The sequence below is a fragment of the Chelon labrosus genome, assembly GCF_963514085.1.
Source record: "Chelon labrosus genome assembly, chromosome: 13".
NCBI classification, from domain to species: domain Eukaryota; kingdom Metazoa; phylum Chordata; class Actinopteri; order Mugiliformes; family Mugilidae; genus Chelon; species Chelon labrosus.
Window position 1 is genome coordinate 25,505,541 of NC_140346.1, and position 26,299 is coordinate 25,531,839.

Here is a 26,299-nt window from a genome sequence, read left to right on the forward strand (position 1 = left end):
ATTAAATAACAAAAACACAATAACCACATTAGATATCAGTATTATTCTTATTATTTTAGACTCCTATTAAAACACAGTTATACAGAACAACTGCAAACAATCACAAATCGCATCTTATTTACAGCAAGTATATATTATATGTATATTTATATATATTTATATATATATATATAATTCCTTTGCACAACAGTTTAGCAGTTGGAGAAAATAAATCAATGATATTAAAACAAATAGAAATTTGAGGCACTCCTCTCCTGACCGCCACTGTTCCCACAACAAATACACACATTTTTGAAATGTACACATTTTACAGTATTTTAGAAAATGGCTTCAAATTTGTTATTGAACAGTGTTACAGTGCTTTTAAATATTCCGTTTTTTAATCTGTGGTAATCTCAAATTTGAAGATCATCACTGATTTGTTGTTTTTTTTTGTTGTTTTTGGTGTTTTTTTTAAATTTTTTATAGCAATTATTTTCAAACAACTACAAGGATAACATTAGATGAAAAAAAGAAATTGGACACAATGGGAAGGTACCCTAGTGAAGACATGTTTTTACAGTTTACTGAGCTGGATCAGTATGGCATGTTGGCCATACCCCCAGGGCCATAGCCAATGGGACTGTCTAGAGACATTCCCCGTTGTCTGAGAGACTGTGGGCCCATCATACCAGACTGTGGGTGGGGAGGGGCCATCATGGGACCCTGAGGGGACATTAGAGGGCCTTGGGGTCCAAATTCCCCTGGAATTGACATGCTTCGCTGTTTAGCCTGCATCATCATAATATTTTGTTGTGCCATCAGATTATGCGGGTGCTGCTGAGAGGGCATCATGCCTGGGTATGGATTGGAGGGATGGTGGAGGAGGCTGTTCGCCATCATGGCTTGTTGTTGCTGGAGTTGCTGCTGGGGCCCTAGGCCTGTCCTTCCCATCATATTTCCAGGGGGGCACATGGGACCCATGCCCCCACCAGAAACCATACCCCTAGAGCCCCCGTGGGGAATGCCCATGCTTTGGCGTATTCCACCGTGTGAGGGGTGAGGTGGTAGCTGCTGTTCAGCCATCATATTCTGTAGGCTTGCTAAATGGGGGTTGGATGAAGGGCCACTGTTGTGTGGAGGGCCAGAAGAAGACAGCTGCTTGAGGAGCTGATGTGGAGTAGGTTGCTGGGATGGTGGCCCCTGGTGTGGGTTCTGATGAGGCTCACTCTTGGGGAAATACTGAAGAGTGCTACTGGGCTTATCAGAAGGAATGATGCGGGAGAGGTCAAACTCAGGGATGCCACTGTGAGTGGGTCTTATGACTTCACTTAGATCTGGGCCATCTCCCATCGGAAGAGAGGCAAATGAGTCTGATGGGTGAGGGGGGCGTTGGTGAGGATGGCCTTTGCTCAGCAGGTGTAATTGCTGATGTGGCAGAATATCTTCATTAGGATGGGAGAAATTCTGTGACATTCCTCCTATAGGTGAGTGCATGGGCCCATGTGGTGGTGGCTGCATGCGAGGAAAACCTCCCATCTGGTTCTGAGATATAGGTGAAACGTTGCAGGGTCCCATTCCATCAGGTGCTCCTCCTCCCATCATGGCAGAATTCATGACAGGCATACCCATGTGGTTTGGGGACGAGAGGACAGGTCCTGATGGGTCATGGGACAGGTGCTGTTGACCTTGACTTACAATTCCCATGGGGCTTTGTGGATCACTGTGGGGACCAATGGAGCCCTGGGACACAAGCATCTGTGATGTCTGAGGATTCCCCATGTTCCCTGGTGATAAAACAAGACCAACATGTAAAGACATCAGACTATGACCATCTGAACATTCAATTACCGTAAAATTCGGTGTATAAGCCGCACTTTTTTTCCTTTTTTTTTCATCTAAAAAGTTGGGTGCGGCTTATACACCGGTGCGACCTATATACCAGGGTAAATGCTGACATTGTAAATTTGACCCACAAGATGGCGCTACGTAGCTACGTAGCGCCGTCATATAGCCAGCCAGTGTGCGTAAGACGCCATTTTATCACAGACACATGCACGACACCGACACGACGACAGTACGACTACACATGCCTGGGAAAATTACAAGAAAGATTAAGATTAAGATTCCTCTCTGACAGAACACATCTCATAAAGTTTAACAGTGTACAGTGTCCATACCTCCAATGCTGACACCAGAAAGAAGAGGTCGATCTGGTAACATCTCATCATCGGAAGTTGCGATTGTTTTGATTGCTTCATGGTAAAGAGGAGTAGAACTGGGAATGGCATATTTGGACATCTGAGACATGATAAGGGACAAAGGATTCTGAGTTGGTGGGGCACTGGGCGAGGAAGTAAATGGCATAGTAGGATTCATAGTGCCTGGCTGGCTAATGGGGGTAGAGTTGGAGCTCCTGGGTGGAAGTGAGTGGCCTGCAAAGCACATTAAAAAAATATTAGTGGTATAGCAATACAAGGAAAAACTAATTATGATCACTGATTCCATTGCATGGATCTTGAATTCAACTGTACCTGTTTCAGTGGAACTATTTCCTCCGTTGCTCACTACCTTCCCATTGGTTGGACCACTTGGACTTGGAAGAGCTGTTTTAGGAGATGTCCACCCTGGAGAGCTCACAGCCATGGCCGGAGACTTGAGTTGTCCAGGAGAGGCAGACGGAGAGTGCAATCCAAGGTTGGAAGACCCCATTACTACTTGAGGAGACTTCATGGAAGAAGAGGAAGGAGTCCCAGCACCAGATGCAGGGGGAAGAGGGGGGTGATGTCCAGGAGTGGACATATGTGATGGTGACTTCAATCCTGGAGCTGAGGGTGAATGTAGAAGAGGAGATGGTTCTTGATTGAGAGAAGGAGACTTGAGCTGATGAGGAGGTGGCACTGAAGGAGAGGTCAGGGGGTTTACATTGACTGACAAGTCAGAGGGGTGCCTAGGACCGAGGTCTGCTCCCCTAAGGCCCCCACTCATCATCATATGACTAAGCCGTGATGTACCTCCCATTTGATTAGGACTTTGCTGGTCGGGCCCAAACATCTCAGGGCAAGGTTGTTGAAGATATGGCCCATCCACCGGTCCACCAGAGAAAGGACCTTGATTGGGAAACTGGAAGGGGCCATCGTGTGCTGGGATCATTCCCTTATTTCCTCCTCTTCCGTTTTGTGAAGCCCTGACTCGTGAAATCTCTCCAAACATCTCACCTAACGGTCCCCCTCCTGCATGACCTCCTCTGAGCTTCTGAGACAGTATCATTTGCTGTTGCTGAACATTCATCTGTGGGTTCATGTTCATTGCAAGGTTGCTTCCCAGGGGAGAATCCATCAAGTCTCTCATCTGAGGACCCCCTCCCGGAGATCCCATAATCTCCCGCGGACCAGGAAAGTCCAAAGGATCACCTCGACTGGTGGGTGGGCCCCGGCCCATTCCCAAGTTGGGGAAGTCTGGGCCCCCAAGATTATCCATAATTCTCGAGCTCAGGTTTCCCTGTTGCTGCTGTTTAGCTAATCTGTCAAGTTCAAATCTGGAAACACCCTGTATGTGCCGCTTCTCCATGATGCGAAACATTTCCTCGCGTGTTAAAAGGTGTTCTGGGTCACCTTGCATGTGTTGATGAGGCCCACTGGGGAAGCAGCCATGAAAGGGACCTCCACCACTGATGTTGTTGGGCATATCATCAAGCCAAATCATCCCTGGGCGGGTGGGCCTTTGGGGTCCTACACCCTCCAATGGTAAACCTCCCCCTTGACTACCAGGAAAGCCCACTCCCCCAGGCGGTCCTCTCTGCATTGTCCCTGGGAACCTTGGGCCACGGGGTCCCTCTTGGTGCATATCTATCATTCGTCCATTTCCACCCATTCCTCCTCCCATCATATTGGCAGGACCCCACTGCTGGTCTGCAGGCTTGCTATGGTAGGGAGGAGGAGGTCCTCTCATCATCATGGGACCTCCAGGCATGCCCATCTCTGTCATCACTCTAAAGTGCTGGGGATGAGTAGGGGGTTGCATTTCCTGTTGCCGTCTCTTTTCCTGGTAGTATTCTTCTTGAAGTTTCCTCCAGGCCATTTGCTCCGGGGTCAACCCTTCCTGTCCAAGTAAGGGACCCATGTCATCACCAGGCGATGGCATCTGGTGATGGGGGTGTGGTAGGTTATGATGAGAGTCTATTTGAGGGCTGTCTAGGGGCGGTCCACCAAGGGACTGCGTTTGGGAAATTATAGACTGGAGGGGTTCTTCATATTTCTTCATCCCCCCCATTGGAACCATGGCCGACGATAACATATTACCACTACCGCAATTTCCAGAGTTATTAGACCCCTTTTCGCTGTCCTCGAGAATACTACCCCTATCAGTAATATTGTTATTATTTAAGTTGGTTGAGTTATTAGGAGGATTGTTGCTGGAGCCCCCTGGGTCTCCAGGGCCTCCACCTCCACTACGTAGAAGCAGCCTCTCTATGTCTCTCAGTGTCTGCAATGAGCGCTCCCTGTGTTCCAGCTGCTCTTTGGAAAGACCATCGGTGTTCGCTGGGCCACTCCTCTGGACTGTATCACTCTGTAGATGTGCAGATAGGATGGAGGGACTTCCCGAGGGAGAGACAGTGGCAACAGGGAGGGGCATACCACCTGCACCCTCCCCATTTCCAGTTCCTGGGTCTGGGCCTGCAGGTGTGGCCGTGCTCCCTCCCTCTGACCTATGCGCGACAATGATGTTATTGCTGGAAGCTCCGCTAGGTCTGGTCTGGGAGGATTCATTATCGGAAGGTCCCACTGATGAAGGGGTCCCTGCAGGATGCAACGGACCTCCAACTCCCGCAGAAGCTGGACGCGGAGTACCACTTTGGGATTTGGGGGGGCCCGTGGGTGGAGAGTTGCTGGAGATTAACTTCTCAGACAGGTTAGGAAGCTTCCCTGATAGGTGGCCCTGTGGTGAACAAAAGGAAGACAAGCTATTAAAATACCATTGCTACACAATTACATTTCTGTTTATTCAGTTCATTATTATTCTTGTTGTAGTAATTCTAGGCTATATTTACAGCATATTAGTCAGGGTTAACACAGAGTGAAGCGTTCAGAATTATTCAAAGCAGTCTTAACAACTTAAGAGACATACAGGAACAAATGTGTTTTGGAAATTACAAAAAAGTCTTAACTGTGGGGGGAAAAATCATGGTTGTTATTTGTCTGACCTGCTCCAACTTGGAGTGTGAAACATTTTGCTGGTGAAACAGTAGGATAGAATCAGTCTGTCCTTTCATCACTGCCTCCGCAGCACTGTCAAACAAAAGGAGCAAGGGTATAAAAATGAATCAATCACTGCAGTTATCAGTCATTATCTTTACTTCTTATGTGCGTTGTCACCTGCGTGTCAGACATGCAAATCCTCCTCACCTGTTGGCTAGGCTGGTTGTGAAAACATACATCACTTGCTGTGAAGGCTGAGGTGTTTCTGCTTTTAGCCCTGGTCCCGCTCCACATCCCATTACTGCTCCCCCAGATTCAGGCATGGGTGCTGCAGACAGGCGGTCGGAGAGACCCTGGATGGGACCTACGAGCGCTCGGTCCCCTGTGAAAAATCAGCGAAACAGTGGTTTATCTTCTCACATGTGTAAAAACTTGGCTTCTTCATCTGAACACTAGATGGAGCTAAAACACATGTAAAGTCAAATCAGTGGAAAGGGACAATATGGCATTCCAAGCTGACATCTTCCTCTCAGTGTGTGTCTCTGTGTGTGTGGGATCTGATATAGCTATTTGGAAGTTACAGCTTTAACCTGTTGTATTCAGTGGAAATAAAACTAAATCATCGCAGCAGATTTATTTATTTATTTTTACATGGAATTCATGTGACCTTCACTGTTGTGGCCACAATGACACTATTGTTAGTGAGGACTGTGCTGCATTCAGACAACAGCAAATAGAAATGTGTTTCCCCCCAGTGCTGAGGTAGGGGGGGGGGGGGGAAAGAAAAAAAAAAAAAACTCACGGTGGGCTGCAGCATGTGGCTTGTCTTCATCTTCCTCTGTGTCAGGTCCAGAGCACCACTCATCTCCACTATATGGCTGTTTCTTCTCCAGAACACAGCGTCGCTTACTGCGCATAACACCCTCTAGAGGATAATACGCACACATCGACAACTGTCAGACCATTGTTCCGTCAAAGACAACACTCGTGTTGTTGTGTTTTTATCATTAACCACTAATGGTCTAAACCCACCACTCTATTGTTTGGAGCCATCAGCTAATGTATCTGTCCTAATGAAGTTTGCTGTACATACTATATGATGCTATGTGATGCCAGCCTATAGATGCTGACAAACATAACTGATCACTTAAAATCTGAACATTGACACAATCACATAGCAGCCAATCACAATGCGCTACAGTCCTTTCTTATGGATTATTTTTCACCAGAGCTGCATTTGTGAGGAGCATTTACACAAAGATTGAAAGCCTATAAGGTGAAAAACAAAGGTTTCGCTTGGAGCCTCCCTGAAAGCGTGCATGCTTGGTGCAATCTCATTCGTGCAACTATATGGAAACAAGTTCATACAAAGCTCCCCGAGAGCAGTGACGTAAAATGAAAGGCTCTCTTTTGTTTGCCTGTACCAAAAAAAAAAAAGAAGAAGAAAAAAACATAAAACAAAACAGAAGTGGCTGAATAAAAGGTGTGAGCTAGTTCAGGTATCTGGCTGGGAGGATACCACCTGCACAGGTACAACACGGGGGAGGGGGACTACCCCAACCCGACAACGTTATGTACTTCGTGGAAGGGAGAATACCCTCCAATCAACCGCTGACATTAAAAGCCTGTGCATGCACACTCAAGAAAGGAAGTTGCTATGACAATACAGAGAACAGGACAGCAGAGGGAGGACTGCTGCCTTGTTACGGAGAGGCTGTACGAAAGAGATGACCTCTTGTTTTTGTTACCAGCAGTTACTAGTTTATCTAAGAAAGCCAGCTACGGAGCCACGTCGGCTACTGAGATGAGAACGGGTCTAATAAATGGGAGGAATGCACTTTCGTTTTTCGACACGCCGTAATCTCGGGGAATCAGAGAGAAAAAGAGAGAGATACCAGAATGTGTGTGTGGCGTGTGTGTGTGTTTAGGAGTGAATATGTATGAAAGGGGGAGACCACATGGAGCCAGAGGAGTTTCTCTTTGTAATGATCCACCCTGTCTTCTGTTCTCTACCTCTCCTCACCCTTTGTGCTGGAGCCACACCTTTCCTTGAGAGAGCTTTTCTGTATATTAGTCACATTGTGGGGACATAAATCTGTTTACACGGTCACATTGTGGGGATTTGCCTCCTTCTTTTGGGGATAAAAAGAAAGTCCCTATAATGTAAATGATTAACTTTAAAGTTTTAACATCTGGCCTAAGGTTGATCTAAAGGGGTAGGATCTGCTGCTGTGTTCTTACGACTGGGGGTAGGCCTCCAGGAAATGCATGCAAGTCAATGTAATGTCCTCTGAAGTGATGGAAACATGAGCGTGTGTGTTTCAGTCATGTACAGGAAGCACAGATGAGTTTCACAAAACACATTAATGTCATCTGCAACCAAACCCTCCCATGAACACCTAAATAAGCAACAAATGCAAATCAAACACTGCACCGGGCCACGTGAGCACAAATATTTGCAGAAACACTCACAAAAAAAAGTTATCATCTGCTGCTCTAATAACAACCTCTCAAGGCTCACTAAGCTTTCACAACCTCATGACCTGCCTCTCCCCCAGAGCCCGACACAGAGCCTAGATGTTTTTTTTTTTTTTTCATCTGAGACACGTGACTGCCGTGCAGGCATGGCACAAACAATCAAAAGCCAAGGGGGAAATTCTGATGCCTCAGTGAAAGGTCAGGGCATTTCAGCAAGAGAGAAAACAAGTTCTTCTGTCCTCTCGGTCCTTATGTTCACTTCCTGCTGTGGAGGAGGTGAATGCACATAATCTGGTATTTCGGGTAAAGATTTGGCTGATAGGAAGGTAAAGGAAGTGAACTTCTGCTCAGCTACAGCTTAGCTAATGCCGACTGCGATCTTTTGTGTACATTTAGGCCTTACCTCCTTTGGCATCTGTCTCCAGGACTGGAGGAATGGCATTTCTTGATTCGCCAGAGTCAATAGAGTTGCTGCGCTCCCGCTTGGATTTGGTTTTCAACATCCCCCCGACACTGCTCACTGATTGGCTGACAGCCTTGAGCCCGGCGCCGCTGAGGGGAATCTGGTTGGTTTTGACACCATGGCTACCGGCACCAACGCCCTTTGAACCGAGGTGGGCTGCAGCTCCCTGCTGCTGCTGTTGTTGCTGCTGTTGTTGCTGCTGCTGCTGCTGCTGCTGCTGCTGCTGAGCCTGCTGGTTCACACTGGGTATCTGGGACCGGCTGTCACTGCTGACCTGCTTGCCATGATTGGCCAGTTTATTGTCTGCGAGCATTTGAATGGCTGGTGATTACAGTGGAGGTCTGGTATGAAGATTAGCTGTGCCCGTTAGTGGAGCTCACATTGCTTACAGGTGACACTGATGGAGAAGAGAAAACAAAACAAACATGGCCGTCATCATTCTGCTGCGGGCCTTGATATTTAAAAAGTCAAATTCACATGATTTCTCCATTAGGCTTGACTTGGGAATAACACAAGTCACACCACTGCACAAGCAACAAAGCAAATCTTTCAGTGTGCGCACTCACCTCATCTCACCTAGACGCTCAGTTGACACACTTCCATGCTGCTCTCCAGGATGCTTCACCGCACATAGACCTGGGGAACAATAAGAGCAATATCATCAGCAGAGGCATATAGTGACCTTTACAGTCAGCGCTATCTGATGGTGAATATGTCAGCCTGTGGGTCAACATTAACTTCATGAGTGAGGACGGAAAAGAGAGAGAGAGAGAGAGAGAGAGGAAGAAGAAGAAGCCAAAAGACAGAAAAGAGAGCAAGGCCGAAGAGACACTGTGAGGAAACTGCCCCTTTAAGGGAAACGAAGCAAAACTGAGTCTGAGCCGGGGGTGGGACCTGAAACTCAGAAGTAGCTCAGTGCTGCTAAAGGTCCCTCCCCTCACCAAACACTTTGCAAAACCACAAAAACTCCACCACACGCTCTACAACGCTGTCTGTCGCAAGCCCTGTCTGTCACTCCCTCGCTCAAAGAGACTCATTCTCACACTACAGAGCAGCCAAAAACTACTCTATAATAATAATAATAATAATAATAATAATAATAATAATGACAGGTTTTAGTTTTGGGCACAACCTAAAGAGTTCATCAGCATTATCCACATTTGCTCTGATTCTATTTTAACGTCACGTGAAGGCCCGGATGTCGAGGCCTTCCCCTCAGCTCTCAACTACCTGCTTCTATCGTTCCTAGAGAAGTAATAAGAGCATAAAACTGAGCAGGATTCAAGCTCACAGTTAAAAACACTTTCCAACAAATGAGACTTCACTCCGGGTTCAGATCCATACCTGTAAATTCACGTCCTCCTGACACCACCACCTGCCTGCGTCCATAACCTCAAGCTTCCGATTGTAACCTCTGCATCAAAGAGTATGCATGAGGCCTGCAAGCCAGCCGCGCACAAGTTTTCCTGGCGCTGCCTTTGCTCAAAACATTAAACACTTCTTCAGTATTTGCAAGTCTCAACAAGATCCCTCCACACCTGTTGATGGGGAACAATAGCCGATCCAAACAGGCACAGTACCGCAAGCCTGCTCACAAACAACATCTAGGTCAGATATGCAGCTGACATAATGCAGATGACCTGTAAACATTTCCACTGGTTTCCATTTTTGGCCGATGACACACCGCTGCACAGTCACTCGGGTCAGCTGTGTCACTAACAGAACCATGTGTACCACTCGCTCACCTTGACAGGTAATGGTAAACACAATGCTGCAATTAGTCATTAACCAACGCCGGCTTTAAGTCAGCACAGAAAGGTGCCTTGTTCGCCGGCGGAGGACTTCATCACTCATTAACTCAAACGGGGACAGTCAGACGTCGTTCTTGTTGACAAAGTGTGACTCACTTGCTTTGTGCAACACAAAGGGGAGGAGGACTAATCATATGGTGAGACGCTGACCTTCGAGTGGACACTTAGGGAAAAGATAGGAGCTATCTAAATTGAATGCCAGTCTAGTTGATATCAAGCGTTTCCTGCCACAGCTGACACAAGAAGAAGCGAATCAGGGTAAAAAGGGAAAGGTCTTAAGAAGTCGTTCAGTTTGAGAGTTTTTTATAAAAGCTCTTTGCACCACGCAAGGATTTTGTAAACATGGAGTTTGGCCTCAGGAACGCATTATCTCCACCCTCCGGATTACAGTAAATTCATAACGTAATAAACGCTATTTCTCCTGGAATAACAGCGACACACGTTGCTGGCACGACTAACGAGTTTTGGTTGGCGCATTAATGTTTAACTGAAGTGTTGTGTTGCCACAGGTCTCAAACAAAGCAGGTTTCCCTGTTCGAGGAGTCGAGAAACTCTGTTTGTACAGCGCTTTAAAGCAGACGTCACGTCCAAGAGGCTCAAGACCAAACTTGTGTTGCAGGGTGCTTTGGCGCATTACAGACACAATGAAAAAACAAACAATCATGCCTCCCCGTAAAAATCAAGCTCCGTCTAAAGATTAACAAAATAGTCATTAGAGGGCAGGGCTCGCACGATCTTCGAAATATTACTTTAATTGTCATGCAAAAGCTTGATAAAGACATTTAAATCTCTCATAGAATTACTTATATCAGTAAACTTTACAAAAGCAACATATTGGGAGTTAAACACCTAATATAAACAGTTTATGACACTAATTCTGCCTTCAGGTGTCATTAACCGGCAGCAGAAGAGGAAGGGATGACGGCATTAGAAGGGCTCCAGCGATACCGGGATTCCTTTTAGTTTCATGCAGCTGCTTTTAGAGCAGGTTCACCAAAAGCATTACGCAAAATGTTTCGTGGTCAGCCTCGAACAATCAGGCGATTACGTAGCACAATTGTGACAGGCCTGTTTGAGGTTAGAAAGTGGAGGGAGGGAATCGAGTCATTTAAAAAGCTTCGGGTTACACATTCAGATCCAACTAATGCCAAAGTCACACACAACATATTCAGTTTCTTTTCGTAATTAAAGGTGCTACAGTGCAGAATGATCAGAAGTAAAAATATGAGTTTACACGTCGAACCATCTGATCAGATTAACGCTGCTAAACTTTATTGGTGCCACCTGCATCCATTACATCCCAACGTCAACACGTCAACACAACAAGACATTCATCAGCCAAGCTTGAGAAATGATTAGAACTCATTATGGCGGCATTTGAATGATGCATTAAATCAAATCAACCTGGCCGCCGTGCGATTAATTTTACAATAAAATCCGAGGTTGTAAAATTGAAGTTAATGTCCCTCAGGGGAGGCGTTCCCCCGTTCCCCTCCCATCTCGTCGTCGGGCTCGAACCTTTTTGGTTTTCTCCTCATACACACACACACACAAACTGTAGCTTTCCAGTATTTTAACAACTTATCAGTGGCAAGAAAAGACGATTCATTTGAATCCACGAGTCTTAAAATGCCACTTCTATTTAAATTCTTCAAACGACAGATAAGATGGATAGGAACAGAAATAAAATGAACAACGTGGAAAAAGCTGCGGCTTCCTGCAAGAGATAACTAAATGTCTAATGAAGCTGCTTGAAGTCTGCGTAAAAGAGCATGCAGATACAGTTTGGAAAATGTACAAATGCTGGTTGAACTCCTTATGTAAAGGGCGCTGCTTCCTATGACTAATCATCACACATACCTGGTGTGTACAGAGACTGACTAATCAAGGCCCTGGCGTCACCCATACTGAGGAGCAGCTGAGAAAACACATAAAAAGAGAAACCATGTTAACAATTTCCCAAACTGTGAAAGCTATTGAAAAGTACAGGGACATTTAGATTGAAGCGGCAAGTGCACAGTAGCCTACAATTTAAAATGGTGTTCAGCAGGAACAGTTTATAAAAGCTATTAATGCTGCTCACCCCTATTGAAAGTCCAGTTACTTACACCTAAAAACAATGGCTCATCCAGGACTTAAGGAGCAGTAGTACCTGACAAACCTGGTGTAGTCAACGACTCAATTGTTACGAGAATATAAGTCCGGTAACACACCATTTGACTTTTATTACAGGGCGTGTTTCAACCGATACAGGGAAAAGACAATTGCTCCCCTAGCAATGGGATAGTCCTGCAACCAATCAGAGCCACATTGTTGTAAACAAATTCAACTCCACAGCGCTCAGATGACGTGTATCACTACATCGCTGATACACTTCTGTCCGTCACCGTGTAAAGCCCGCCCCAAATCATTTGACTGAAGATTAGTAGGGAAAGCCTGTTCAGCATCACTGAGAGGACTCTAGGGCCTACCATCAGTCCACTGCAAAGACAAAAACAAGACGGCACAGAGATGTACTACATAGGAGGTGCGTGGATATCTTGGTAAAAGCCAGATCCCGTCAAATTTGCCGCATGAACTAAAGGAAACAGAGCACCTCTGGGTTTTTGTTGACGCGACGTGGAGTCCAACGTTTACCTGGGGTAAAATCTGTAAGGAATTTGCACTTTCAGTCAGAGCTGAAAGCAAATCAAGAGGAAACACAGAGAGCTAAAACAATGCATGCATGTAACATCGAGAATGGAGTAAGTAAAATAAGACCCACTGCCCAGAAAACACACACACAACAACCTGTAACTTCAGCTCCCAGTGCTGATAAATCGTAACGGTACCTCACCTGAGAAAAGGAGTCTATACTTTAAAAAGAAAAGGGACACAAGGATTGCACTGATTTAAGGGGACACACAATCAAAAATGTGTTACAGTTTGATATCTACCCCTGCAAAGCCAAATTATCCAGGCAACTCAGAAATCCTGGCTTTCGCTGAGGCTTCTGCTCAGTCATGAGGGAATGTGGACCGACGAGTCCGTCTGAGCAGGTATTTAAATAAAACGTACACTGAATGGGCCGATAGTGGCTGACTGACTGCAGCAGTGTGTCTCACTGGAATGGCCTCTACTTGCGTAGCTCAGCGTAGTAATACTCTGAACAATACAAACTTAGCTTCAGATAATGAACAGCAATCCTCCAGTAAACCATACCCTCACGGACTCTTTATAATGTTTGGCTTCTTGTTGAAACTGTCTTGAAGAGGTGTTGATTTAACTTTATCGGCTGAAGTTGGTGCTGCTGTTGGATTATACTGCATCGTATTGAGGTGTTTCTAATATTTAGTCTGCCTCCAATGATATAAATAATGAAGATGTTATAAATGTTATATAAACACCTCTTAAGTATGATCCCCGCAGCAGGAAGTAGATGAGGACCAGCAGCCGAGGGAAACTGTTGAAATTCTCTCAATAACCTCAATGTTTCTAATATTTCTTGTTGAAGTCATGTTTGCACACTCCACGGTAGCTTGTATTGTGCAGCATTTGTTCAAGACACGGAATGGGGAGAACCGAACGGCAAGTTAAATTAACATTTGTTTTAAAAGATGCCTCCAGCAAAGACCGGAAAGATCGTCGTCGTTTGCAATGATCAGGACATCTTATATCTTAGAGACTGGTTCCTTTCATTGCCTCAAAGACATTTATTGTCCAACACCAAGAGAATCAAGGTGTGTAAAAATAAATAAAAGACATGCATACCACAGAAAAGCCATGATAATTTATCACAGTCAGTGTTCACTGTGTACATAGTATTTATCAAAATATATCTACTTAAGATAATCAAGTGCCATTCTTTGTCGTGGCTCTACACACTGTTAATCTATTTCATCCACCACCAGTCACAGATGGTATCCCCAGCTCTATGACTTGCCTTATTTACAATTTCTGCTCAACAGTGTCTTAAAGGTTTATCTGTCTTGAGGACAAATCAACATGTCATCCATTGCTAGCATAGAGTTACAGGAGCTTTTGTAAAGCCAACGCAATGGTGAGCCAGCACAGTTAACATAAATTGGTGAAGAATACACAAACAGGGGCACCCGGGGCCACTCTACCAGGTATCGGGGACACTCAACTCCGATAGTTCACCTGGTTGAGTGCCTGATGTGCAAACGGCAACAGCAGTGATTGGTCCAAAATGTATTACCTCGTCCACATCTCTCAAATATTCTCCCTTGTTCAGGCTCAACTCAAATCAACATCTTTTCTTTTTTTTGTGTTGCAGTGATTTAAATGAAAGTTCCTTCTGATCAGCATTTAACTCCATCACTCATTTCCAGTTGCAGCTGTGTGAAATACATGAAGAAATTTTAGCAGTATAGTTACTACACTATAGGACCTAGGGTTACAAAACGTAACCAATGCTAACAGCACAGGCAGGTTGGCTGGCACTCAACCTCCCTATAAAAAGTAGTTTTTGGATCTGTTGTATTATTACTGGCAACTTATAAATTGGATTTGGTATCACTGCACCCTAATGGAAGTACTTGTAGATGGTTTGTAAAAAAAAAAAAAAAAAAAAAAAAAAAAAACTGGTCCAGCCCTAAAAACGAGGGATTAATGTCCCATTATTTTGCCTGATTGATACACTTCTGATGAAACATGTAGCAGGATTGCTGGTGTGATCTGAATGTACCTTTAAGCCAAGTTGATGTCTTACCCAATCAAGAAATGGGGCAAGGAATAAAATGTTTTTCATTTTCCACCCCTCATTTGACATTTGCTGGAGACACAAATTCAATTTTAAAATTGGATTTTGTCCAGATGTGTCCAGTTACTGTTCCAAACAAATTAGGGAAATAATTCAATGAGTTTTCAAATCCACAACACATGATCTATGCGTATAAGGCCAATTCGTTTACGGCAATGAGGATAAGTACACAAAAACCACGCCAACCCTCACACACACACAAACATGTGGCCATACATTCCTTCAGCATCAACGGAAAAACAAACGTCACTGCTCTCAGTTAGGACTAAATGTTGCATGAATGGGTTAAATCAATTTGCCAAAAGCTATTTGCATTTTTAAAAAAAACAACAACTCTGGCTTTATATTTATATTTATCCGCCGGACATCCAGGATTGTCGTCTGTTGTATTCTTGGAAAATTTCATGGTACGGTAATTTAATTTTCCGATTTCAGTGTGAAACTCAGGAGAACGGTACCGCAGCCACAAGACAGATGTTGCAACTGCTGTGTGTTTGTGTTTGTGTGTTTGTGCGTACGGTAAGAGGTTGAGCTCCTATTTAGTCCCAGTGGGTCACACAGAGCTGGTATTAATAGATGCAGAGAGCCCTGGGAAGTCAGGGCCAACAGAGAGAACAAAATATGAAGCCAAGTCTAAAACACAGATGCCACAGTGCTGCTCTGCAGATCAACACAAGTAAACACCCAGGCCAAAGTGTTTAACAATACTGATGAATGAATAATGTGCGTGACGCAGGAGCACATACAGTTACACAAAGATATCAGCTGGTTAACAAACTGCATTTGCACTTGGCGCCAGACGAAACGTGGCCTAAATGAAGGAAAATTAGTTTAATGTGCTCGGCCACTCGGTGCTCCGACTTAAGACAAGGCCACGGCTAACACAACATGTATGACTGTTAACAACATAAATCCTCTGCCAACGACTAATTAGTGTTAAAAACCTTTCCTCGCACGATATAGCAAGTTATTATCAGTGGCTATTTAGAGACCAGAATACATTTCTGAGGGTTGGAGCAGGAAGTTCTGGTTATGTGAATGGATTTTATACTGTAGGTTGACAAAAGTCTATGAAAGACAAGGAGATCAGCTGAAATACAACTGAACTATGATACAATAATGATGTTAATACCACTGCTAGGAGTGCTATAGGAATATTACAGTGATTTCTCCAATAACAACAGATGAGACAATCAACCCCGTAAGACTGCTATAACAATGTGTTTTCAGATCGACACAATCAAATCATTTTCAGGTAATATGGCACCATTTTCCTTGAAATGTTTATCTTGTTTTCTCTGCAAATTACTTCTCCCCTCCTAAGGCACAAAAAATCAAAAGTGTATCCGAGGACACAACCCTCCGTTTGCATTTCCAAGGAGAATCCAACCAGGACTGAAAGAAAGCATTATATGCAGCAGAGAAAATATTTCTTCAAAACTATTCTGGCTTCTGAACCAATGTCATCTTCAAAGAGCACAAACATTTATGAATGTTGTAACTCTACATGCACACCGATCAGGCCTAACATTATAACCACCTTCCCTAATATTGTGTAGGTCTCCCTTGTGTCGCCAAAACAGTTGGGACTCATCAGGGAATGGACATGGGCCTTCTGAGGATGTCCTGAGGCTGTCTTGTGGTGTCTCATAGTGGGGGGCCCGTGGGTCCTAAGGGTGAAGGGGAGGGGCCTCTGTGGATCATCCCACAGATACTGGATCAGTTTGGGATCCAGTGAATGTGGAGGCCAGGTCAACACCTTGTGCTGTTTTTCATCTTTTTTTAGTTGTTCCTAAACCGCGTTTGTGTTTGCATCCTGTTGGGGATGGCTGCTGTCATCAAAGAATGTCACTGCCATGTGGTGGGAGAGCCTGGTCTGGTCTAGGTGGGTGGTACATGTCTAAGTGACATCCACGTAAATGCCAGGCCTAAAAGATTCCCAGCAGAACACTGAATTGTCCCAAGATTGTCAATGCTATTTACTTCTCCTGTCAGTGGTTTTAATGTTGTGGCTGATTGTTGTGTACATTCCTGTATAATATTTTTGTAAGATAAAAACTCACAGCTCAGATTTACCACAACCTGTCTAAATGAAGACTCCTTCCCAGCTGCTTTCTGTTAAAACACACGTTACAAATGTGGGTTATGTGGCTGTTGTAACGACTTCTTTCAAGTCCACACACAATGATTTCAAACAAGCCTGAAATTGTCACCTTTATCACCACTGACAACTTTCCCCTAAGTTAGACATTATGTGTATTTCACTGAGGATCTGCTCGGGATTTTGTCTGTGAGCTCTAAAGCAGACCTTGAAATTTTCGATCAAAAACTGCATAATGTAACTTGAACTTTGAACGCTTTTATTTTGGAAGGTACCCAATAATCACATTGAAACTGGAGGTATTACTATGTGGGATATAAGGTAATGAAATCAGCAATGGATGATGTAATTTCTCCGAACTCAAAACGGTCCAAACAGTCACCGTTTTTTTATTGCTTGGTACCTTACTTATAAAAATACCAGAAGTGCAATTTTAGTGCAGCATACCAACAAGTGAACCTACAGTCAGAGATCACATGGAGCTAACAACCCATTCAGACAACTGCCAGCTCAAGGACACAGCTGAAACTGAGGAAAGGAGTCTCGGTTTCTCTGCAGCACGCAGAAAACAAAGCTAAACCTGCTTCTTAGGAAAAAAACAAACACTCAACAACACAGGAAGAATTGCCCAAACAGCTAAATCACAGCTTTTATTGACTGAATTAAGATCACTGGACTACATTTTTAGAATTCAAAGTTGGAAATTAAGCCACATTTCAGGCTCTGTCAACTACCATTATACTGCAGGAGCCGAATTGATTTGCAAGCCATGCAACTTCGAGAGAAAAAAAAAAAAATGCACAAGAATGATGACACGCAAGCTCGGCTAGGTTTAAAGATGTTGAATCAGCCGTTAAGGTCCCTGCCAACTTTCACTCGAGGAAAACCAAGTGAGACCAATAATGTGAAACTGGTTCCAATTGACAGCCATCAGTACATTTTGAGTGATTATTGGTGTCAGCAGACAGTATATTACAGCCTCTAGACTTTCTCTGGGGAATAATTCTGCAAGCTTCTGTTGCAACCCTGCAAAACCATCCTCATGAGTCTCTTAACCACTAAAAGCTCACGAAGTTAGAAATACTTAACCAGCTATACCTGATAATACAGCGACCGTTATTAGACGAGAAACTACAACTTATGTTGAAATGCAGACAATGAGAATGCTTTGTTTACCTTTTTGCTTACAGAGGAAGTAGATTAGAAATATCTGTTTTATAAGTGGAGGGAAACTATAAACTGACCTGGCCCAACTTTAAAAATCATTGACCATTTATTACGATGCATCATTCGGATGGGAGATCTTTGGCTCTGGCATCCATTTGGATTTTGCTTTGGTACGTACCACCCACCTAAACACTTCTGTAGCCTTAGCAAATACCCCTTATGGTAAAGGCACTCCTCTTGTCAGACAATGTGCACTACCACACCATAAAAACTGCTCAAGAACAGTCAGAGGAACACAACTCGCCCCACAAATATGCCTGATCCCAATGCAATCAAGCATCTGTGGGATGTACCAGAACAAGCCTGACGCACGAAGACCAAAAAGATCTGCTGCCAAACGTCCTGGTGAGAGACTCCATAGGTCACCCCAAGAAGATGGGGCCTTACCCATGCCCCAACGGGTCAGAGCTGCTTTGGCGGTAAAAGGAGACCCATGCAATATAAGGCATATTAATTAAGTTTTAACGTTATGGTTGATCAGCGTGTTTGTTTGCTGTGAAAAGTTGTAGGAAAGAAAAGGACACAGCTGGAACTTATTCAAAAGTCTTCTAGGGGAAAAAGTAAACTGCATATTTGGCATTTTTGGTCAGAGCACTCAAGTGAGTCTGATAAAAAGGAAAGCCCTGTTCATGGATTACGGACCAAATTTAACCGTATATCCATAACTTGCTTTTTATAGCCCTCGCTTGGACAGTTCAGTTTTCTTTCCTCCCCCCTTTCTTTCAGACACTCCCCCCCCAAACTTGCAGTTTGTTTTTCAGCCACATGATTTAGGAATGCATTAGTCTAGATGCACAGGAAGAGTTTCCACTATGTAAGAATCCATTTTAACAAACATATACATATTTAAAACTTTAATACAAAAAAAAATGAAAAGAAAGTTCAAAGACTGTTTCAAACTCTGAGGTGCATAGCTGTGCTGACAACTGTCAGTCTGCTCACAACACTTGTTGGGGTTAAACTGCAGTGCATTGTGGGGCATTGCACAGGTGACTGAAAAAATCCACACACCAGGGGGGTTGTGGTAGGTTGCTATGGCAGCAAAACATGTCACAGGGCTGAGTAAATATAGGCTAAACAGTAGGGGATGTGCAGAAAGAGAAGCCACAGTAACAGTAGAGAGGCCACGGAAGAAAAGATACTTGTGAAGATCTCAAAGTATCTCTGTGTTTTTGTTTTTAATAGTTCCTTCTTTAGAATTTTATTTTCTGACTTACATAGATGTATACAGACATTCACAAGAATTATTTACCAGATCTTAAAAATGGTTCACTAACAAATGGGTTACTTGAGCTGAAGTAAATCAATTAGCAATCAATCAACTGAAAAATAATTTTGTTTAGGAATCAATCCAACTCAAAGATTGATGGATTTTGACTGAATGTTGTTGAACTCTCTAAACTGTCTGTTGTCGGTTTATGACGTGCGGAACATGCAATGGTTCTCCTCCTTCTCATTTTACCATATAGGAAAGGGCCAATAAGCCTCACTTTGTTGAAGCCTGGTCATTGAGACTGAGACCAAACTCTATTCCCTTTTTTAAAAGGTGGATTACTGTACAACATTTTTTGGATTTGCCTTAAGGGTCTGATAATTCAGGGTTGTGTCCATTTCATGCCTTGCGTCTTCTCTTTTTATGTGTTGGATCATTAATTAACGTACACCTACGCATGGCATTGGTGTCTTTTGATGAGACAGGAGGAATGATCTGAGCTGTACCTTTTAAAGCATTACAAACCATACAAAAAGTTTTGAATTTAGCAGAGGGGGCAGTAGGATATTTCAGCCAAAAGATGGGACTGGTTGGTTGAAGCCATGTCGCTGATTTATATAGTGCACGTGTATGGAGTCTGAACTAACCGGACTCTGGGATCTCATTGTAGGCGTGCAAAATGTGAGTGTTCCGTTGGTTATTCTGCAAAAAAAAAAAAAAGCTGTGATGAAGACCTCATCAACAGGTTAGAAATTAAGCGTTTAAGAAGCCTGCAGGCACCTACTTCATGGTTTCGCCTCGGCTCAGAGATAGGGAAGTACTGGACTCGTTTTGTACAGAGGGTCAAGGGTTGTATCCTTTCCAACACATTCTGGGAAGGAAGCCAACTGGAGCAAGGAAAAAGAACTGCAGCCTCGGTTAAGGCGTTACGGCACAGAAGCAGCAGGAAAACAGAGGACTGATGGACGGAAGCCATTCTGTGTCAAACTAAACGCACATCTCCCAGTCTGCTCAGGAAATGATGAACCAATCTGGGCAACCCGACAACATTTTTCTGTAGGTCAAAGATCATAATCATTAAGAAGGGTTTAATAATACACACCAGAGACGGTTTATCATGCTGTATATTTTGACGTTGAACCGTTTTCAGATTGGGGGAATGAGAACTAAAAGGTTGCTTCTCTTGAGACAATTAGGGGATGTACACAGCAACTTTTTTTTCCCAAAACAACACTGGACTAACCATTAATAATGACCAAAACATTAACCTAAACATAACCAGAAGTCAACTCAACCAACACTGAAACTGCGCTACAGGAGGACGACAATGAAAGAAACATCAAAAATAACTGGGACATTCATTTGGTTGTAAATCAACAGCAATTGGTGCCAGAAAGGTGAGTATCCTGGGCTGAAGAAGTGATGCAACATGAGAGAAACCCGGGATGAAAGAGAGATGAAAGACTCACCTGGATTAAACAAGCACAGATGTAATTACTGGAATCAAGGTGGGAAATTACCTCCAGATCATCCAAGCGTTTGCTCATGTTTGGCCGATTTATAGCAATTGCTGCTATAAATGTGATTTCAGAGATCAGGACTCATGTCAAAATGAGGAACCAGCTCACTGGTCGTCAAGCTTGTCATCACACCTACAGCTAGTTTTGTTTTTGGAAAGTTCACTTTGATGTATTTTCCTCTCTGAGTCATCTAGACAAAAACCAAAAAAAGAAGTTTCATACTTGTAAACAAAAGTCTAGCAAACCCTAATTTACTGGATATTACTACGACTTCGCAGCATGGCAGGTCAAAAAATATCAAGATTGTTCTCCTTGTGATTGGAACTACGGTGACTGCACTAGACTGGGCCCTTTATCAAATAATAAAAAAAATAATTATAGTAAGAAAACACTTAGTGAAGGACATCAAACTGTCTGGACAAGACCAAGAACCACGACTGTTGTCACCCCAGCGTTCCACAGGGTTATGTGTTGAGCCCGTTACTTTACACACTATACACCAGCCCCTCGCCCTCGTATCACCTACCTCCTACCTCCAAATATTCCGCATTGTCATTCTTGCACCGATCTCTGACAATCACCAATGTTCGGGGCGATTACACCACGGTTGCACATTTCACCCAAAAGTGCAACCAACACCACCTCCATCTCAATGTCATGAAAATATAAGAAATGGTTAGAGGTTTTCCATCTTCCCCCGCACCCTGTTCTCTAGCAGCGGAAACAGGGGACAGTTTCCAGTACGTCAGATTGAAACTAAATTTTTGACCATCATGTTTAGGTCATTCTGACAATTATCAACTAAAGACTGACAGTCATCTGTAAACTAATAGGACTTGATGTTGGCCACCATGTTCCTTCTGTAGTAACCAACGTACTGTTCAAACCGTCTTCCTTTACTACTCAACACAAACTAGGGACGCACCGAAAACCGAAAATGCACTTTTGGGCTATTTTCGGCCAAAACTTGCTGTGGTTGTTGCTTGCATCATCACAACATCCTGTTTCGGCCGGGTTGTTTCGGCGCTAAAAGCCGAAAATTGGCCCAAAAGTGCATTTTTGGTTTTCGGTCGAAAATTTTTCGGTGCATCCCTAGACCGAACTCATCAATAACAGTTCATTGCACGCATTGCAGTGACAATAGAACGTCACCACCCACTTAACTGTCCATCAAGGTGCAGATACAAAAAACTCTGGTGACTTTGGAAAGAGCTTGGTACCTGCAGCCATAGAAGCCACAAACGGCAGGAAGCACTTAGGAACTGAAACTTTCTCACCATGTTACGTCCTATCTCAAAATCATGTGTCTCACGCATGTTATCATGGTGCTGTTCCTTGTGTTTGTTGCTCGATATGCAGTGGTGATGTACAGTTTGGGGAAAAAGGAGGATAAATCTAAACCCTACACTAATATAAGCATCCGCTGAAATTCAATTCGTCACGTGAGACTTTTTTGAGCAAGAAAACCGATGTAAACATGTGACATAAACATCTGCGCTCTTGCACCCATGAAACGGTGTACAATATCTAATGGTCGAACCTGTAGTTGGTTCAGATTACAGTCTCACTTCTAACAAGCTGCACCCCAGTTTGTTTGGAAACGAGCCAAGACCGTCGTGCTCACTGTGTCAGAGATCTTACTGTGGTTATGTGGTGCAGAGTTCAAATGACATTGTTCTCACCTGACTAAACAAACTAAAGTTAAAGAGCCCGACTTCACTGCTCACACTAAATGCACTGAAGTCATTTGAAAGTTCTGAGAGCCAGTAGACAATGTACTTTCCACTGGCAGGGCTGTATGCAAAACATGCAAACTATAAGGCCACAGAGACACAACAGCACTGGCACATTAATATGACCCAGGATCATAAAAATGCTTTCTCTTTACGTCTTTCACTGAGGCCTTGCCGTTTTCACCAGGCCTAAAGAGTCTTCGTATATTCTGTCGTGTGGAAACGTTCTCAGTATCACATTATTCTTTCATAGCTCACCTTAGCGGTGCTCCCTGTAACTCACCCCAAAGTTCTCAGATCACCAAACCAGATAAGAAACACTTTGTCAGCAGCTCTCCAAATCTGTGTCTGCTTGCACCCGAGCACTATGTGTGGACAAGCAGCGGCTGACACGCTGTCATTCATTCAGACGCAGAAGCGCTTCATTCACACCTAGAATATGTCAATCAATACATGCATGTTTATATTTTGCTGCTCTGTATAATTAGACATTAGCCATCTTACTCATACAGAAAGGTTGCTTCATCATAACTAGTTCTGGCTTTGCAGCAACTTCCGGGCCTGAAATATGTAGCTGATGGAGAAGTGCCAAAAACTGCAGTCCCTTGAGGTTTCCTTTAATAGCGAGTCACTCCTCCTCATAGATGTTAAAAACTCTTACTTTACTGCAGAAATAATCACGTTTGCCGCCTTTATAATGCATCACTAATGGTAATGAAGTTTTGCATGAGAGTTATCTGCAACCAAAGGCCGGTAGCTGTCAGCTCCACTCACACTCCACCTCTTTGTGCATTTTTGGATCAGCTGCAAGTTATGCAGATAGACATCGACAATATGGCAGCGGCCTGAGCCAAAACACTGAGCTTCATAACTGTTCTTCAGGAAAACTATGAGCGACGCCACAGAGGCTTCACTGAACTTTATATACAGTAAATCAATCAATACGTGTGCACAACTACTCGCTAAAACATCCATGCAATCTGTCAAGCCTCGACATACAAGATTAACTGTCTTGCACAAGATTGCCACCATTACCCTGAGCCCCTGAGCTAAAACACATTCAAAAGCAAATCAAATCAGGCTTGAACAAAGGCCTGCAGGTAAACGGTCCTCTTAAAAAGTCCAAAAAAGAAAAAAAAGGCTCAAAGCTACAAGAGATATTCCACTTCCAGTGGAAAGAAACACACAGTGTACTGTAGCCCTGAAAGACAATTCGGATCAAGTTGCAAACTCTGTTAGGTGCTATATATAGCTCACCAGGATATTGTAGATACACACACACACACACACACACTGCGTGAGGCGTCTGTGCACACACACGGAAAGGCTGTGTACCAGAAGAGAAAAGCTGTAGTATCTCTCTCTCTCTCTCTCTTTGACAATCTGTATTATTCAACAGGCTGAACGGCTATGAGGGTTGTCATAAGTTTACTAGACCACATGCAGAGAGGGAGAAAGAGGAAGAAATGATGTTGCACCGCTCTGCACGAGCTGCATGACAGCATTTAGCTGCGAAATTATAATAACTACAACTCCAGCAGTGGTATGGGTTATTAGCGGTGACAGCATATTTATATTATTGTGCCACACAGCTACTGTGACTGGGTGCAGATGAATCTCAGCCAGATTGTGTATATATATATATATATATATTTAAAAGAACATGCATTTATATAGATATAGTGTATTTGTCTGCGTTAAAGTAACTAAAGCTACATTAAAAGAGGCAGGGAGTGTTAGTCAAGCAGTAATATTCACAGCATGTAGGAGTGTGTTGAAGTGACAGGTATCATTACGCAGCCCGTCACCTTACTGAACACGGTTTAGCTGTTTAGCACAAAACCATTCAAATGCTGCTTTAAGATTAGCTAGCTGACAAGCTAATGCTGGCAATTAACACATCTGGATTCAAACGCGGAGCATAAAGTTGAGCAAAGCACCTCGCTCTCGTTAGGAGGATTTAAGGACACATGCCCCTGGTGTGAACCCTCATGAGTGGGGGACTTGCTGCGCCAGCCAGCCAGCCAGCCAGCCATCCAGCTCCACGGGCTAACTTAGCATGCTAATTCATGTCTTCGCTAGCCTACTTGCTTGTAAGCTGACGTTGCCGTAGCACACATCTGCAAGGCGAGCCAGCAGCTAGCTAATGGGATTTGAACTTTGTTATTGGCTTGCTAGCGAACCCGAAGACTTCCTAGAAGAAAAAAAAAAAAAAAAAAAAAGAGAGAGGAGAGGAGAAAGTTACGCGTCTAGTGCACGTTAAAGGAAGACAGCTCGGGAAATGTGCGAGCAGCTAGCAGGCTTCTTGCGGTGACAGTGTTGTGAAAACGCTGTTGTGTACTCTACCCCATTTGGCTCGCTGTCTGAGATCAGAAGAGGCCGATGTCAGGAGGAGGACTGACGGCCAGAGTCGACATTCCCCGGAGTGGCCGCCTCCGACGCCGCCGCCGCCGCCGCTGTTCCTCCTGCCGCCGCCACCACTTGCTTCCCGTCGCCGTATCACTGCGCAAGATGGTCCCGATCGTGTCGTTTGATCAGGAAGGAGCTCGGTGCAGTTTTTTTTTTTGACGGAGGTTGAAATCAGATGGCGATAAATAACGCGGCGTGTCTCGCGGCTGAAGTTTCGCCCGAAATCAGAGGACGCGTCACCTTGCAGCGGTTCATGACTCCCACTATTCAAGATGTGGAAGGGCAGGACGTAGCGTTTCTCTGCGAGTCCATAACACTCCCAGCCGCTGACAATAATTAGTGTGGCCACACGGGCATCCGTATGTCACTGTGCTGAGATGTCAGACTGGACTTCTGTGCGGACTGATAGCGCGGATGTTTTTCCACACGCACACTTCCATATGATCAATAATAATATTTATACATATTTTCATATAATAGTAAAAAGAAAGCACAGTAAAATTAAATATATACTTGCAAAAAAAAAATCTCAATACCCTCAATAAATGAATCAATTTTTATTTCCACTCACTCACTATAAATCACTTTCCTTCTCATATCACATTTCTAATCGACGCTAAACACTGAAATAATCATCAGCATTAGCAGAAATATTAAACACTACAAACTCAGGTCAGGCTCTTATTACTGGGAGGAACTATTATAAAGTTAAGAGGATCCAGTTGTTGCACTGTTTTTATTTTTTTCTTCTTTCTTTCTTCTCTTCTTTCCAGATGAATACTCCCTCTAGTGGTGTGGCTAGCAGATTTAGGGTTTGGTAACATGTCCTCAACTGATTTTCAAGGCGTTTTCTTGCAGATGTACCCGCTGTGTTTTTAAACACAGGTGTGAAATTCAAAGATTTTAATCTATCACAGCACAGGTAAATGTTTCCAAGTCCACATACAGTAATCTTCATGATTTGGCATCATGATATAATACAGTGATATAGTATAAAATACTCCTTTCCCAGACTTACAGAGTTTGCACGTTGGTTTCTCAGCCGCTGACATCAATAAAGACTTTCTTGTGCTCAGATGATGAATAACCCCCCTCCCGCTTCTGTTTTATTTTTCATGAGACAACCAGTTGAATATAAAAGAAGGACACACACACAAAGCACGGCACAGCGCAATCTTGAATCCTCAAGGAGGGAGTTGCAGTGATTTATACTCGAAACGAGAGAAATAAGCAAACACAGATCTGCTGCGGATCAAGATCAAGGTCAGAACAGAGCTGTGGAATAATCACCGACCTAAAGAAGGTGACTTGATGTGACCCGGAAGGAGCTGCGACCATCGTCTGCTCGGGCTTCTCCTTCCAGACGAGACAGAAAACCCTGGCATTAATCAGCCAAAGAATCACC

At 43.8% G+C, this 26,299-nt stretch overlaps 1 protein-coding gene across 2 annotated transcripts; it reads right to left on the reverse strand.

The window, feature by feature from the left end:
* Positions 1–25,226, reverse strand: bcl9l (bcl9 like). Of its 2 annotated transcripts, XM_084559347.1 has the most exons (9): positions 24,832–25,226; positions 8,685–8,754; positions 8,059–8,515; positions 5,980–6,102; positions 5,385–5,559; positions 5,183–5,267; positions 2,514–4,917; positions 2,160–2,414; positions 1–1,766 (listed from the first exon to the last, which is right to left on the reverse strand). In XM_084559347.1, exons 3-9 carry the CDS (start codon positions 8,429–8,431, stop codon positions 577–579), a joined length of 4,605 nt encoding a protein of 1,534 aa, XP_084415473.1. In that variant the 5' UTR covers positions 8,432–8,515; positions 8,685–8,754; positions 24,832–25,226; the 3' UTR covers positions 1–576. The 2 variants fall into 2 exon arrangements, with proteins under 2 accessions (XP_084415473.1, XP_084415474.1); XM_084559348.1 differs by lacking the exon at positions 24,832–25,226 and having other exon boundaries at positions 8,685–8,771.
* Positions 25,227–26,299: the final 1,073 nt, after the last annotated feature.